The 16,174-nt window shown below is 41.1% G+C and overlaps 1 protein-coding gene across 1 annotated transcript; it reads left to right on the forward strand.

Moving 5' to 3' along the window:
• The first annotated feature begins 1,618 nt into the window (after nucleotides 1-1,618).
• On the forward strand, nucleotides 1,619-15,967 carry LOC139641178 (FRAS1-related extracellular matrix protein 1-like). The gene is made up of 21 exons (XM_071515454.1): nucleotides 1,619-1,725; nucleotides 3,183-3,368; nucleotides 3,919-4,115; nucleotides 4,289-4,493; nucleotides 5,262-5,406; nucleotides 5,506-5,647; nucleotides 6,761-6,956; nucleotides 7,064-7,328; nucleotides 7,443-7,860; nucleotides 8,464-8,665; nucleotides 8,839-8,983; nucleotides 9,068-9,197; nucleotides 9,581-9,653; nucleotides 10,209-10,358; nucleotides 10,811-11,019; nucleotides 12,431-12,478; nucleotides 12,567-12,752; nucleotides 13,585-13,716; nucleotides 13,915-14,030; nucleotides 14,253-14,338; nucleotides 15,470-15,967. The coding sequence occupies exons 2-21, from the start codon at nucleotides 3,251-3,253 to the stop codon at nucleotides 15,670-15,672; spliced, it is 3,366 nt and encodes a 1,121-aa protein (XP_071371555.1). The 5' UTR covers nucleotides 1,619-1,725; nucleotides 3,183-3,250; the 3' UTR covers nucleotides 15,673-15,967.
• Nucleotides 15,968-16,174: the final 207 nt, after the last annotated feature.

Raw genomic sequence — 16,174 nt, forward strand, 5'->3', positions numbered from 1 at the left:
AATATCGCAAATCATATCGCAATTGCAATATCAGTCAAAATAATCGCAATGAGATATTTTTTCAAAATCGTTCAGCCCTAGTATCTTTACAAATGGATAATCTCAGGTTTTTCATGGGTTTACAGTCTTAGATCACAGTCTTGTTCACAGTAAAAAAGTTAAAATTGTGCTATTTGTTGTTTTGTCTAATATGTTGCATCAGTTGCCATGCAATTGCCATCTGCTATAAGCTGGTCTTTGGTGCCAGGTGATGTCACCACCTGTTGCACTCTATAGAACGTGACATCACCTGCCACCAAAGATCAGCCAATAGCAGATGGCCATTTCAGTACTGTGCTTTTAACTTTTTTTTTATTAGATGTCAGGCTTTACACAGACTTTGGTTTGTTGTTAAGTTACACTTTAAGCATGTTATCTACAGGTGATGCCCGTCAACGATGAGATCCCGGTGTTGGTTGCCGGTCTGAAACCCGTCCTCGGCTGTGCAGAGGGACAGGAAGTTGTCATCACGGCCGAGTACATCTACGCCACCGACGCCGACAGCGACAACAGCAGCCTGGCCTACCTGATCGCCCGCCAGCCTTATCACGGCGTGGTGCTCAGGAGTGGCGTTGTGGTCGATCGCTTCGTTCAAGCAGACATTACTGCAGGGGCCGTCACCTATAAACACACAGGTATGTAGTGGAGGGTGGAGGGTTAGGCTGATATATGGGGCTGATATTGGTCTTTTATTATGAATAAGATCTGGTCCAGTCAGTGTGGTCTACCTCAGATATGATGGATATGATGCAGTTTGATCACTTATTTATTGTAGAATTTGCTACACTGATTGTCTGTGAGAAGCCTTTAACATGAACTGATTCTAATGAGACATTTTGATCAGATTCCACATGATTATGCATAAATATGCTTTATTAGTAGGAGTAGCATATTATTATATGCTGTTTCAGAGGCTTTTCAAAACACTGAAGGAAACACAAAAGACCAGAGACTTGTTTGGAGTTTTTTGACATGCAAATGGTCAAATTTAAAGATATTGAATATCAACACAAAATTCGGCAGATTCAGTCCGAAAATTTTGTTATCAGCATCCAAAAATCCTTATCAATTGAACCCTAGTGGAGGGTAAACCCACCCAGTTTACTCATCTTTTAGTTGCAGAATAGTGTTTACTCACCTGTTAACTGATAACTGTTTATGATGTAAATTCCTGGTATACATTATAGTAAGTAGGAAAAAAACAAAAATGTATGCTTTTCTGAAAATAGAATTGATTTTTGTTAATATTGGTGGTTGTTTGCCTTATGATGATCATTGACTGGAGGTTATAATTTATCCACTTTTTCATTACCACTACATTTAATGCTTAGATTTTTAATCAGTTGTGGCTGTAATTTTTTTTTCTGAAAGCAGTTTGATATTTCAATTATAAATATATTTGTTTTCTAAAATGAATGTATACTACAATACAGAATAGTGACCGTCTGTTAAAGTTAAAAATATTTGTGATTGTGCCTCTAGGACTGGAGATTGGACTCACTCCCCGCCATGACACCATCACCTTCGTTATTTCTGACGGAGAAACAGAAAACTCTCCTTCATGCTGCGGTGGAGGAAATCCCTTCAAGAGCAGAGGCACGGCTCATCTGCGCGACAGTCTGCCGGTGTACGACCTCAAAATCACAGTGTTTCCGGTCGACAGTCAACCCCCTTCCCTTACAACAGGTAGAGCATTTAGATCTCACTGACATGGTGTCCAGAGTGACAGCTAATCTGAGTTGAAACTGCAAAAAAGATAAGATGAAACTTTATCCAAACTTACCGTATTTCCTCTAATAGTGGCCGGTAGTCAGTTAAAAGCCGGGTCTCCAATAATGGCCGGGGCCATATATGGTCGACACAAACAAATAAAGGCCGGCCCCAAATAAAAAAACAAAACAAACAAAAAAACAACAGTGGATACCGGTAAACTCCTGGTGCCTGTTATATAATGTAACTGTAGTTTGTAGTAACGTACAAGTGCCATGTGTGGAAGTCTCTGGAGCGTGCCATCGTCGATTACCGTAATTATCGGTAATGCATTGCAGTAACAAAAAAACGGCTGCTCAACGAACCCCAACAGAAGCAGATCAGAAAACAAGGAGGTTTCGGACTAAAATATGAGCAAATATACTTATCAAACAGAGGGAATTAGAAATAAAGGCCTGTCTCTAATATAAAGGCCTGGTACCCTCTGCAGTTGAGGTAAATAAAGGCCTGGGCCCAATATAAGAGGAAATACGGTATACAAACATATGCAACTGACAATTTCGTCACTTAAGTTGTTATGTCAAAATTTGTGAGTATAAGTATGAAAAGATATGGATCACAGCATTGAGAGGGTGTGCAAAAGAGCAGCAGTAATGACAGTAGAGCTTGTTGAGTCAAAGAAAAACAAGGAAAAATATGTTCAATATGAGAATACATCAAAAAATATGAAATATGTACAGTATGAAATAGGTGAAAATGGTTAAAAAAAAAACAATATATATGCAGTATGAACAAACAAGAAAAAAGGACTATATGATGAAAAATAATATGTAAAATTACAGCTTATATACAAAAATGTGCATCATATTCACATTAACAGAGCTATGGCAGGCCAGGAATCACATGAAGATATTTTATTCAGTTATTAGAGGTGGCCCTGAATGCAAAACACAGTAACATTTAACAAAACTTAACAAAACTGAAAACACAACATTTTACAAAACGAAAAAAAAAAAAATTCACAAAACAAATTAACAAAACCGAAAAACAAAACCACATTTCACAACTTAACCAATTGTGTACTATTTTTGCACTTCAGGGCCACCGTAGCAGCAAACCGTGCATCATAATCACATACATATGTACAGAAAATGTCTAGGATGTGCATTGTAAAAAAAAAACATTCCCCTTGTCAAATACATTCAGTTAACAGATGTAGATAACATGTACAGAAGGTGCAAATTTGGGATATGTGCATTACTAGCTGTTCACATTGTCAAAAACGCAATTTGGAGAAACCATATGTAGTTACAGATGTAAACACATATATAATCAGTAGAATGCCTTACACAACATACTGTAAATTTGACAAGCCACATGTTTAATCATTTTGATCAAAGTAACTTTAACATTAATTTCTGTGCTGTTTATAGGAGACATCTTTGTGGTGGATGAAGGTGGGACTTCCCCGATAAGTGTGTCTCATTTGAAGGCCTCTGATATGGACACTGCCCTGGAGGAGCTGGTGGTCAGTCTGGTTTCTCCTCCCCAGTTTGGCTACATTGAAAATGTGCTGCCCAGTCCTGGCTTTGAGAAAAGCAACATGGGCATAAGCATAGGTAAGCATTATCAAAGGAAGAAAATCCACCCTCGGATACTCTGACATTGTTAGATATCCTCAATCTGGGATGTTCAATGCGTTCCAGGAGATATTTTGTGATGAAGTGTTGTAATTTACTATTTTTTGGTGTACCCACTTTCCCCCAACCTGCCTCGTCTGCTTCTACTTCAGGGGCCTGAACTTGTGAACTTGTCATCTACATTTGGTCAGTTATCTGTGGGAATAAGAAAAATAAAAAAATGGGCCCAGGAATGCAAGATACATTGCCAATAGCAGTTTTTAACAGTGTTAAAGTGTTTTATAGGGGATTTTTTCTTTAATGCTGCACTAAGCAAGATTTTTACGTAAGAATCCAGCTGTCTTATCAGCCTAAATCACAAAGTGGGACTGCAACAGCGAGGAATGTCACACCCCGCACTAATTGAGATACTGTAGCTTCACTCCATGACCATAAAAATGTCCTCACTTTGGAGGGTTTTCCTCGGTTTTCTATCCTTTTGATGACATTTTTACAGAAATAGAAGAACACCTCACCTCCTTTTCCCCAGCCTCCTTTTCCTACAAAGATATCATTGACGGGCATGTGAACTACGTGCAGTCCAGACACCAGAGGATGGAGCCCACAGCAGACCAGTTCATGCTGTGTTTATCAGACGGCAAACACAGCTCTGCCGATGTGCCCTTCTACATTATCATCAGCCCCACCAATGACGAGATCCCAGAGTTCGTGGCTAGGAACATCACTGTAAGTTTTGCCGGTCAGTCTCACTACTCAAGATCAAGTTTTTATTAAACTTGTGCATCAAGCAACAGAAGCTTCCCTCAAAGTTTTCTACTAAATGGCTCTCAATGTCTGTCTGCATTTGAAATGATGAGAGTGTTGTTGAAGCTACTTTGTTGATCTTCCTATGTGATGAGGTGCGAGAAGGAGAAATGAAGGAGCTGGACTCGTCCATTTTAAATGCTGTGGATCTGGATGTGCCCAAGAACGAGCTGCTCTTCAGCGTGGTCAAACCCCCTCAGCATGGCAGCATCATGAACCACAAAGGTGGAAGGCTGGTCTACAGGCGGAGGGAAGCTGAAACTCCAGTAGAAGACTTTACAATGACAGATCTGAGAAATGGTATTGTTTCAATTACCGTGGAAAAGCCTCATTTCACTCAAAGGGAACTCAGTTCATTCATTAATCTGCTATGAATTGTCTTGGTGTAGGTGTGACTGTGGTCTAGTACAAGGCAAGTTCAGAATAGTTCTTGTCAGTGCCAATGCTGCATTCATGTCCCATGGGAAAGACGGGAGATACAAGCTTTCTAGTTGAAAATACTGTTCACCTCAGCTTTCACATGGTAAAAACTACATGGGAACTCCCGCGATTTCTCCAACTTCCTGGATTCTGATGTCACCAACAAGGACATACGTGCAGTCAAATGGAATGATATATTCATTTAAAAAACGGATCACGCACAACCAAAGTCTACAGAAAACTTAAATCATGCCGTCTTGACGGCTTCAAACCAAACGTTTGAAAGTATGGACACTATTTAAGTCATTCCAGCGGTTATTCCCATTTGACATGAATGCAGCATAAAACAAGTAAAAAGATGGGTGGTACTGGGACAATATAATTTACAGTTAAGCCTCCAGGGAGTGCTGTAGGACTGATTCAGCAAAACAATCCCTTTTCCTCTAACATCTAAACCACAGTTCTGATTTATCAAGGTTGCACAGAAAAATTCTAAATTCTCTCTTACAAATAAATTCCTAATGTAAGCCAAACATGATGGTACAAGGGATAATTGCATCAGATTCAGCCTAATAGGAAATTGTCAGGAAAAGAATGCACACGCTTTCAATAAGTGAACTCAAATTAAGTATCATTGCTGACTTCCAGGTATGGCTCTGATGTACATGCACGATGACTCAGAGAATATGGAGGATAGTTTCACCATTCAGTTGACTGACGGGAAGCACCAGCTCCATAGACAAGTGATGGTTAAAGTGCTACCAGTCAATGACGAGGAGCCTCGAGTCATAAGGTCAGGGTAACACCTTCATTATGGATACTATTTATACTGTCCATTTATAGTACAACATCACATTATTGTAGGAAAGTAACTGTAACTTGCTCTGTCCAGGAACAATGGGCTGGAGGTGGAGCCAGGGGAGGCCAGGCTTATATCCAGCGTTACGCTCTTTGCACAGGACAGTGATACTCCCTCTCCAGAGGTCATGTATATGTTTGAGAGTGTTCCTACACAAGGACTGCTTCAGCTTAAGGTTGGTGCAATGCTGTTTATATGTATACACCAAGTTTTTGTGAGATTGCCCCACAGGTCAACTGAGCCGTTAAGTGATGAGAACACCAAAATCATCCATGTGTCCCCGGTAAATTGTTGGCTCCAGTCCTCCATGCTAACACTTTAGCATACACTATGTTGAGTGATAGTAGGCTCCATGCTAACACTTTGCATGAAACACAAAATGTTGTTTCCTCGTATTACTTATAATGTTCTGTTATCAGAGATCAGGAGTGCCATGCCAGCATGCATAGATGGCGTTGTGACAACTGTAGCAACTGATTTAAGCTGAAAATCGTAACTGCAGCAAACAAAACTACACATTTATGCCTTGACTTCCTGTTAAGTTATGAATTCTCCCCGACAGTCATGACAGTGATCTTGAAGGCTGAAATCACGTGTGATCAAATGAACCAGACATTCATTTTCCAGTTCTCCATAATTAATAATAATAATCCCGTGATCTCAAGAAAACAAAAGTCGTTTTCTCGTGATAAATTATCTCGTTATCTCGAGAAATTGGCCTTTTGTTTTCTCGAGATAACGGGATAAATTAACCTGTTATCTCGAGAAAACAAAGTTTGTTATCTTGAGATATCGAAATAATTAACTTGTGATCTCGAGATAACAGCATTAAAAAAATAATTGCATGCACGGCCGTTCTCGGCTTCCGTAGGTTGCTCATCTGGAATAGGTCCAAAAATAAACCTGGCTACATCAGCTATATTGATTATTCATGTTTTACATTTATTAATCTACATGCCATATAATAAAAAACACTTCCAAACTTTCTTTGTTAAAAGGTCAGTCTTCTTACTTTGGATAATTCTACTCACCTAGTATCACTCAACATAGTTAGTGTTAGCATGGAGCATCACTAACGAGAAAGATGACCAACGGGACAATCTTCTAAAAACTTGGTATAGTCCTTTAAAGAGGAATCCCACTAATTATAGAATTCACAATCTTACTTCCTATTCCTTTGGGACAGTTATAGCTATCACAAGACTGTGGGACATTGGGATAACATAAGGAAACTCTTAAATCCCCCCTCAAGGTGTTCTGCCCCTAATTGTGACTGATCCTGTCTCAGGAGGGCCAAGACTGGGTGACACTGACAGCCGGGAGGAACTGCACCCAGGAAACGGTGGACATGAACCTGCTGCGCTATCTGCACACAGGACTGCACAGCGCTAACACGCAGGACTTCTTTGTCTTCTACTTGCTAGATGGAAAGAATCGGTCACCTGCACAGCACTTCCACATCTCTGTCAAAGATGTAGAAAAAGGTACTGGATTGATCAAAAAATAGTATCAAACAGGTAAAGAAAATGAATGAATATCTAATCACCCAAATGAGCACCCCTTCAAATGTCTTCACCGCCATGATTTGCAGGAAATATTGCCATCTTTGTGAAGCCAGTGAACGTCAGCCGCGGAGATCGTGTGGTTCTCACCACAGACGTGCTGCTAGCCACGGACGGCACAGACAAGCCAGAGGAGCTTCTGTATGTTATCACCAACCCACCAGCTCATGGACACGTAGAGTACATCAGACATCCTGGGCTGGCCATTTCCACCTTCAGCCAGATGGACATAGCGGCAAACCTCGTGGCTTATGTGCATGACAACCGAGCCAGTGCGTCGACGGAAACTTTTCAGTAAGAGTTCCCAAGCCTGTTACTGTTTTACACCACAGTTATCTTTCAAAGTTTATGATTTATAGGTTTTCTCACATTTGGTCGCACAGCCTAACACCCAGTCTGTTTTGGCAGGTTTGTCGTCAGTAACGGTAAGACCACCCGAAATGGAACCTTTGAGGTCGCAGTGGAAATGGTGGATCGCGTCCTGCCAGCGCTATCCCACAACAATGGCGTTACGGTCCCCCAGGGCTCCTCCATGACCCTTGGCCCTGACTGCCTGACCCTGTCTGACCCAGACACTCCGCCCAGCGGCCTGATCTTTGCTCTTCTCCAGCCTCCACAGTATGGCCAGCTGCTTTTAGGTGGTGCAACGCTGACTGCTGGCTCAAACTTCACCCAGAGAAACATACAGGAGTTGGAGGTGACGTATAAGCATGGCGGGGGCCCATCGCAGATCGACCGATTTGCCTTTACTGCCTCCGACAGCACAAACCGGGGCTTCCTGCTGGATGGGCGGCTACATACAGAACCTGTGTTCTTCACTATTCAGGTAGGTGACAAAGGCAGCACTATGTCAGTTACAGAGGCTTTGCAGTTGTGTCACAAATCTCAAGCAACCGTCTGGCTCCATCACGGAGGTGATGTGCGCAAAATCAGGTATGTTGATAACAAGAAGGTTAGCTTACTAGAAACGGTAAACGGAAATGGTTAGCTGGCTAAAAAAACAACATTAACTCAACAAAAGATATACTGAAATAATCAGAAATAATCAGAAATTAACCATGTCTATTGAGGGTTGTTGAGATGGCCAAGTCGTACGTTTAGAAACCCAATCAGCTGTTCTCAGCAATTGTTGCCCAAGAGCTGTGGACCTCCAATATGGCCACCAGAGAGTGTGTTACGTCACCAGAAAGCCTGTACTAAATACTGCTAGTATTGGCAACAGACACACATTGGTCAACCACACCATGACTGAAGCAGACCCAATATGCAGCAATGGTGTTATGTTCTATCAAATAGATGCAATGCATTTTTTAGCCTTGTATTTCACGTGTATTTTTGTCATGTGTCACTTGTCACAAGTCCAAAGTCCAATTTCTAAGTCTAATGTTAGCCAGGCCCTACTTTACTTACAAGCTGTGTATGATTTCAGATCAAGCCCTTGGATAACTCATCTCCTGAGGTGGTGAAACTGCACCCTCTTTGGAAGGCAGAGCTTTTAGCTGATGGTCGATTTGGGATCTTTCTGTCGTCCCGGGAGCTGAAGGCACAAGACAGCCATACCAGAGAAGAAGAGCTCACGTTCAGCATCGTTCGCCCCCCTTACTTTGGTTACCTGGAAAACATCACCACAGGTTGGAACCTAAATGGTGTTCCCATCCTCATTTACAACTTAAATGTTAGTGCTAGACCACAGCATTTCACAGGGAATGTGTGATATTTAAAGTGAGCCATAGTGTCCATAGCACCTATTTTAGCTTAGAAAATACTGTATACAAAATTAAAGTCTTTCTCTTTTCTCTTGCAGGTGATTTCGTGCAGCAGCGCTTCTCCCAGACGGACCTGAACAAGAGAACTATTATCTATATCATCAATCAAGCCAAGGAATCTCTAACAGATAGCCTGGAGTTCAGAGTGTCTGATCCTCTAGGGAACACTGGACCCTCTCACATGTAAGAAAAACAAAAGAAAGAGTGATCTTATGACAAAGTGAATTAATGCTTTAGTTTTCACCATGCATATCCTGGCCATTCCAGACTTGAACTGCACTGGTCCAGCGTGGAACTCTCTCAGTCCGAGTTCTCTGCATGTGAGGAGCAGGGGACTGTCTCGCTGGACATCATTCGAAAGGGCAACCTGGCAGAATCCTCATATATCACCGTCAAGGTCTGCATTTGTTTTGTTACTGAGACTTAGGAGCTGCTATGAATTATGTAGTGATGTGACAAACCAGGGCCTGAATGCATGCAGTATCTTAAAATAGGAGGTGGATTCTGAGAATAGTTTGCCTCTGACCTGAGCGACGATGTAGATCAGTGCTCCTTGGAAGCTTTATGCATGCAGGCCTTGGGCTGCAATTCTGACAATCTCCAAAATGACTAAATAGCTTTGCCTAGCCAGTGTGATCTGCTGTGATCCTGCCAACAGCAACATTTTTCCTCTGGACAACAAAGACAGCTTTCTTCTCTGGAGATACAGCTGATGCTTGGGCGTTTGATTTTTCTACAGACTGTAAAGACCTATTTCTGAATCATGTCTCTTAATCCTAGGTGAATGAGATCACTGCAGCTGCTGGAAAGGATTTCCTCATAAGCCCTTCCTCCCTCATTCAGTTTGATCCAGGTATATGCTCATTATTGTACAAGTATAGAGGGCTTGCGTTATGCTTTTGAGTTATTGAAAGCCACTGGGAAAATTCTATTATTGATATAACTACGATGATGCTAGCAAAATTAACATTGTGCACACATTGTAATATGTATTAATGATAATGGTAATGATGATGATAATGATAATTACAATGATAATAATGTTAGTAGTAATAATAATAATGATAATACTAATAATACTAACACTACTACTATTATTACTACTACAATCATATAAATTATTATAATTGTTATGGTTTTATTTTATTTGTATTATTATTATTATTATTATTATTAATAATAATAATAATAATAATAATAATAATAATAATAATAATAATAATAATAGTACCAATAATAATGATAATAAAAAGATAATACAACAATAATATAATATAAAAATAATAATACAAAAAATACTAGTATAGTAAAAAAAAGATACATTCACAAAAAATCTGGAAGACCTTCAATGGTGACACATCTACTCAGCAAAATTTAAAAAGCATTAGTGATGTTGCTCTCTGTTTAGGAATGTCAAAGAGGAGCTGGCAAACTGAGATAATCCAAGACCACCTTGAGGAGGCGGAAGAGACATTTGAAGTGACCCTGGTCTCCCCTGAAGGCACAGTGGTGGGCAGCATCAGCAAAGCTCAACTTACCATCAGGGACTCAGGAAGGGGTGAGAGCAGTATCCATCAGTACACAGATTGCATTCACGGGGGATATAGATACAGATACAGATGATATGTTGATGAACACACTATGAAGTCAGCATGTACTGTATGAATGTAAAGCAGGGTGGTGCTGGAGAGGAAAACTCAGTTTAACCCAAATCAGAATTGAGTATTCAACAAAGCCAAGGTTAGGCAGATGCTGACAGTGAATGACACACAGTACATATTTTTCTCTTGTCAGAGGTCAGCTACAGATGAGCACAGTGTCTTGCTCAAGGACATTTCAGCAGGGCAAGTCCTTGAACCCACATCCACTAAGCCACCCTGCTGCCACATGGATTTCCATATCATATTTTCCAAAAATTGTCAAGCTGAAATATATGTGAAGCAAGACAATGTCATGATTCAGTGGTAATTATGAACGCTAACATGACTGTTTAAACTGAAAAAACGACAGGACGTTGCAGGCGAAAGCAGGATCGGGAGGCTCCTATCCTTGGAGGAAAAGAGGTTCGGTCAGAGTCTTACCCCCAGCATGGATCCATCCAACTAGAGAAACTGCCTCTTGACACAGAACCAGTAATCTGGACCCGTGGAGACAACGTCCCCAAGCCTGAACCAGGTCTCCCAAAGAAGAAACTCAGAGCCATGGGAAATCCAAAGTCTGTAAGTGCCTGCTCTTTAAGACCACCATTGGATCTATCTTAGGCATGAGATGACCATGAATCCCTGACTCTTGAGTAAACTAGTAGTGGATGTGGCTACGAGTCCACAGTACCCAGCTTCAACAAGGTGTACCCTGGCTTCCCAGCCTCACTATTCAACCTTGCCTGCTACCTCAGTGTATCTAAGCTTCTTCCTTTCATATGTTTCATCTACTGCATCATCCTATGGTTTGGTAAAATTTTGTGAAATGAGCAGAAAGTCTGAAACGCAGATTACGTGCTGTGGACATGAATTATGTGATGATTACGTTCCTCCACCATGAATTGGATTCTGTGACAATAACACGAATTGGACATTTTCACCTTGGCTAAGGGTTACATTTAGGCAACTAAAGCAGCTTTGGTTAAGGTTTGGGTTAAGGTTACGGTTAGGCAACTAAAACACCTTGGTTAAGGTTAGGGAAAGGCTTTGGTCATGGTTAAAAAAGAAAAACCTTTGCTCAAAACGAAAACTTGACGCACAGTAGAAATCTTCTTTGTACAATCTCAGTATTGAAGGTAAATGGTTATCCACAACACTATTTCAGTGTGAGACTACTGTATTTCCTTATAGTTGTGTCTCCTTCAACCCTAACCCTAACCCTTTCATGGTGGGAGCACGTATTTGTCTCACTTTTCGTGCATGGGGTTTTAAGATTTCGTGCTTATTTCACGAAATTTCAGGAGATCTGCCTGGTTGAGTCTGGTCTCAGGTCTCTGATGGGAGAATACGTTGCTGGCCTATGTCTGCTCCCATTTCCCAATCCCTAGCTTTCACCCACTGATCACCCTCACGTACAAAGACAAATGTGTTGCCTTGGGCTCTCTCTTCTTACAGTTAAGGAATTGTTTTCTGTTTGTTAACTCTCGGTTGCTGCTGCCAGGGTCTTCAACCCTCGAAGACTAATTTTGCGTCATAACGGATGGATGGAAGGATGTCTAAAGTGTTGCTGTTTCTGAACACAGGGGGACATATGGGGTCTTCGCTCTGGTTGAGGTTTTGGGGTGATGGCAGCACATCACAGTTTGCTCCAAGAATGAATCGAGTTCTCGACGCCTCCATTAGGCAACTAAAACACCTTGGTTAAGGTTAGGGAAAGGCTTTGGTCATGGTTAAAAAAGAAAAACCTTTGCTCAAAACGAAAACTTGACGCACAATAGAAGCCTCCATGTTCCAAAGTTCTTTCAAACTAAGCTTCTCCCTCTCTACAATTTCCCAGTTCATCCACTGTCACTGCGTAGTTTCAGAAACTCCTGGTGATATTTTTGCCCCACTACCAGCGTCCTCTTTTCTAATGGTGTTGCTTTGTTCCACAAGCTTAGCAATTTCTATTGACTCTTACTCCGTGTTCCATATATTTTGCATCTTTCAGATCCCACCGTCATCAGTTCTTCACAATGGGACCGACATTGTTTACACGGTAAGCACTTGCACAGCTGATACCAACGTGATAATATTCCTCCAAAAGTTAGAGAAGGCTGCATTGTGTATTGTCTCTTCAATTCCAGTATCATGGCATCATGCACATGCAAGTAGAGGATGACACCTCCCCATCCAGGAAGGGGAGGAAGGCTAATGTCCGTGTGGTTAGCAAGGGGGCACAGCAGCAGGTGTCAGCAGTGGTTACTAAGTCTAAACCTGGCCCTCGAAGAAAGCTCCCAAGCCCTGGAGAGACTCAGCTTGCCAAAGTACATGTGAGTTTTTTTTTGTTTTTTTTTACAATTTCACGACTAATCTCACTAGTCATGTTCTCTTTAGACATTTGCTTAACGTTGTCCCAGCAAAAAGAATTTATCTTTTCCTGTTGATGCTATAGACTTTGATTCTTGTCTGGACATTCTTATGATATCAATGCATAATGTCTATCTCTCTACGCATTTTTACCTTTGTGTGACGCTTTTGACAATCCATATTAAAGAGACAAAATACAACTTTTGTCCTTGAGTTAGGAAGTGTATTGTTAGTCCCGCCCCCCTCCCCCTCAGTTGGTCAAGTTCCCACCCCAACACTTGCCACTCATGTTGATGAGCTGTCATCTAGCCTTAGGCTGAGGTAACCGGCATCTATAAAACCTCCACAGGTGTTGAAGAAGCAGACGGCCAATGCGAGCAATCTGTAATTAAAAAAACAGAAAAGCAGATGTTCACTCGTGTTTTTGAATGGGTCCTGTTTGCTGCACATTTTGCTTCGCTGTTCTTTCTTTTTTTACTGTTGTTGTTGCTATGGCTTCCCTGCTCTGTGGCCACTAGCCTCACCTTGATAGCCACAACTAGCTTACTGCTGGCCACGCCCATACGACACACCCACTGCAAATGGTTTACGCCCCAAAATGTCCCAACGTCATTGAAAAGTCAATTTTAGGCATATTTTAGGTGATTTAGGCCTGAACCCACAGACTGATAATGTTATTTATTTATTGGTATATTAATGTGAAATAAAGTTGAATATTGCAGCTTTAATAAAAAAAAAAGTTTCAAACTGAAACCTTACTGAATGAATTCTCATGTGAATTTGTTTCGCCCATAGGCTGCGGCGGATCACTCCGTCCCCAAACCCTGTGTCCCAGAGCTTATGGGACTCCTGCACTTCAACCATACCACCAGTCAGCTCTTTCACTGCAACGGAGTCTCCTGGAAACCCTGGGCACCAACTGATGAGGTATTTCGGCTTCAAAACACACGTTCAATTTCAAAACGATCAAGTCGTAAGAGATGTGACCTTTGGACAGAATCTTTCTCTGGCAGAACGCAAAAATGTGTTGTTAATACAAGCCTTAGTTGAGGTATTAATCTGAAATCTGTTGACATTCACCTACAAAAGTCATGAAGTGTGTGTCCATTTCCTCTTGAAACACAGATGGTGAGTGCTCAGATGTGTCCTCAAGGCTGGACGTTCCACGGTGGCTACTGTTACATCCTCAGCACTGAGCGTAAAGCCACATGGAGCACTGCTAACAGGGCCTGCAGGGAGAGGTACACTTCACTATAGATCTACTTATTTAAAGGATAAAGAGATTTATGAGATGATAAAGACAGTGGGGCTGAAGGCGGGGGGCTTACATGACTCTAGTAACTCTGTCTGTTTAATGGTTGAGAAAAACAAAAGTCTAAGTTTGAGTGAATTACATGCTCTACAAATCATCCCCTCAGCATGATTACATCACATTCATTTCCGTCTTTTCTACTTGATTCCAGATATAAAGGCACTCTAGCAAGCGTTCTCTCGAAGGCCGACATGGACTGGCTATGGGACTTCAGTGGAAGGAACCCATTCTGGATCGGTGTGTATTTTTGAGCGATTTGTAGCAATGGGATTCTGGTTTTACAAAGTTCACCTATAAAATGAGAAAAAAATTGAAGATTGAGAGGGTGGTTGTCTATAATCTGCGAATTCCTAGTTTTTTTTAATTTTGTCTCCATCTTTGTTGCTAAGCGCTCATTGCTGTGGCGTCTCTGCACTGCTCTTCCCAGAGATCACCTGTCAAGGGTGTCAAGTGTGACGTCTTTTTCCTTGGACTTTCTGTTGATGCAGTTTGAGTTTCTCTTTTCTTTGTCTGTTCAGCCATGGTGGCTATGACTGCTCATGCTAACTACCCAGTTCTTCTTCTCTTTATTCCGAACAAACCGTAAACATGAAACGCTTCACTTCATCTGGCACCAAAGATCAGCCAATAGCAGATGGCAATTGCAGCAATTCTTTTCACCATTAGATGTCAGGCTTTACACAGATTTGGGTTTGGGGTTTAGTTACTCTTAATATGTAGCTTTCTATGGAAGCGTAATGCATTCACTTGAGAAAAAAACATTTGCCCTGTTTTTCCGAATTAACGAGCTAATTATCTCAGAATTCTGAGAAAAGTTTTCATGGAAAAAAAAAATTCTGCCCTGTTTTTCTGAATTAATGAGATATCTCAAAATCCCAAGAGAAGCTCTCATTCCTACTTGAGAGCTCGATTTCATGGAAGCAAACATGTCCCGCCTGTTAAGTTTAATCCAGTTTTATTTTGCTTTTTGTTTGAAACATTGGGAGATACTCGTGTCTTTAAGTAATATAGATGGTATTGCAAACGTAGGCTACTCCATGCAGGTGAGAGCTTCTCTCAGGATTTTGAGATATCTCGTTAATTCAGAAAAACAGAGCAGAATGTTTTTTTCCATGAAAACTTTTCTCACAATTCTGAGATAATTATCTCGTTAATTCAGAAAAACAGAGCAGAATTTTTTTTTCATGAAAACTTTTCTCAGAATTCTGAGATAATTATCTCGTTAATTCAGAAAAACAGGGCAATTTTTTTTTTCTCAAGTGAATGCATTACGCTTCCGTAGCTTTTTAATAAATACAAGGCTAGTCATTGCAAATTAGTGGCCATAACTTGGTCCATAAGATTACTGTTCTCCTCCTGTTTCTTAAGGTCTGAATGACAGGGAGAGCCGAGGACGCTGGGAATGGGCGGGCGGAGAGCCAGTCAGCTACACCAACTGGAGAAAGACGCCCCCCCGATCAAAAATGAAGGGAAGCAAGAAGTGTGTCCTTGTGTGGAGGAGGGCCAAGTGGCAAATCAGGGACTGCAAGACGAGCAGAGGCCATCGCTACGTGTGTTCAGTCAAGACTTGAGTTTGACCATGCATGAACCACAACATTGTTTCAGAAGAGTTGTGGAAAATAGGATTGATCCTCAGGACAATGATACTCCAGCAGTAGAAGACAACAAGGACCAATGGGAACTTTTTCCAGGAAATGACCATATCATGTATAATGAACAGTGTGACATCTTTTATGTGTAAAAAAAAAATAACCTGCTCCTCCTCTATGTACCCAAGTGGCATTGTTTACACCGCATCTAGTCGTATTAACCGTTGGAAGTATTGTTCTATATGTAATGCTGAAAAGAGATTTTTTTTTAAGTACAGCCACAGTATCTCTTGCTTATTTCAGAGACAACATCTTTTTCCATTTTGCTTTATTATGTTCTCGCGTTTTTTCAAATCTATTTCTTCTTGTGACATACAGCGAGGCGCGGTGTGAAACTATTGCAAGGAAATTTAGATTGAGGTTTGTGGAGCTTGAGCGCTTAAGTTTTCATTGTGATTTGTAGATCTGATTGTTGAAGCCTGCG

This window comes from Centroberyx affinis, unplaced genomic scaffold (genome assembly GCF_046629955.1).
Source record: "Centroberyx affinis isolate AG114_WGS23_722 - 3 ecotype Tasmania unplaced genomic scaffold, CSIRO-AGI_Caff_v1 ptg000028l_1, whole genome shotgun sequence".
Taxonomy (NCBI): Eukaryota; Metazoa; Chordata; class Actinopteri; order Beryciformes; family Berycidae; genus Centroberyx; species Centroberyx affinis.

What these genes read in the sequence shown, in the direction of transcription:
- LOC139641178 (XM_071515454.1), top strand. Translation starts at nt 3,251, where the DNA reads ATGGACACTGCCCTGGAGGAGCTGGTGGTCAGTCTGGTTTCTCCTCCC. An exon ending in CCTCATATATCACCGTCAAG is followed by an intron (nt 9,198 to 9,580) that starts GTCTGCATTTGT and finishes TCTTAATCCTAG; the next exon opens with GTGAATGAGATCACTGCAGC. An exon ending in AAGGAACCCATTCTGGATCG is followed by an intron (nt 14,339 to 15,469) that starts GTGTGTATTTTT and finishes CTGTTTCTTAAG; the next exon opens with GTCTGAATGACAGGGAGAGC.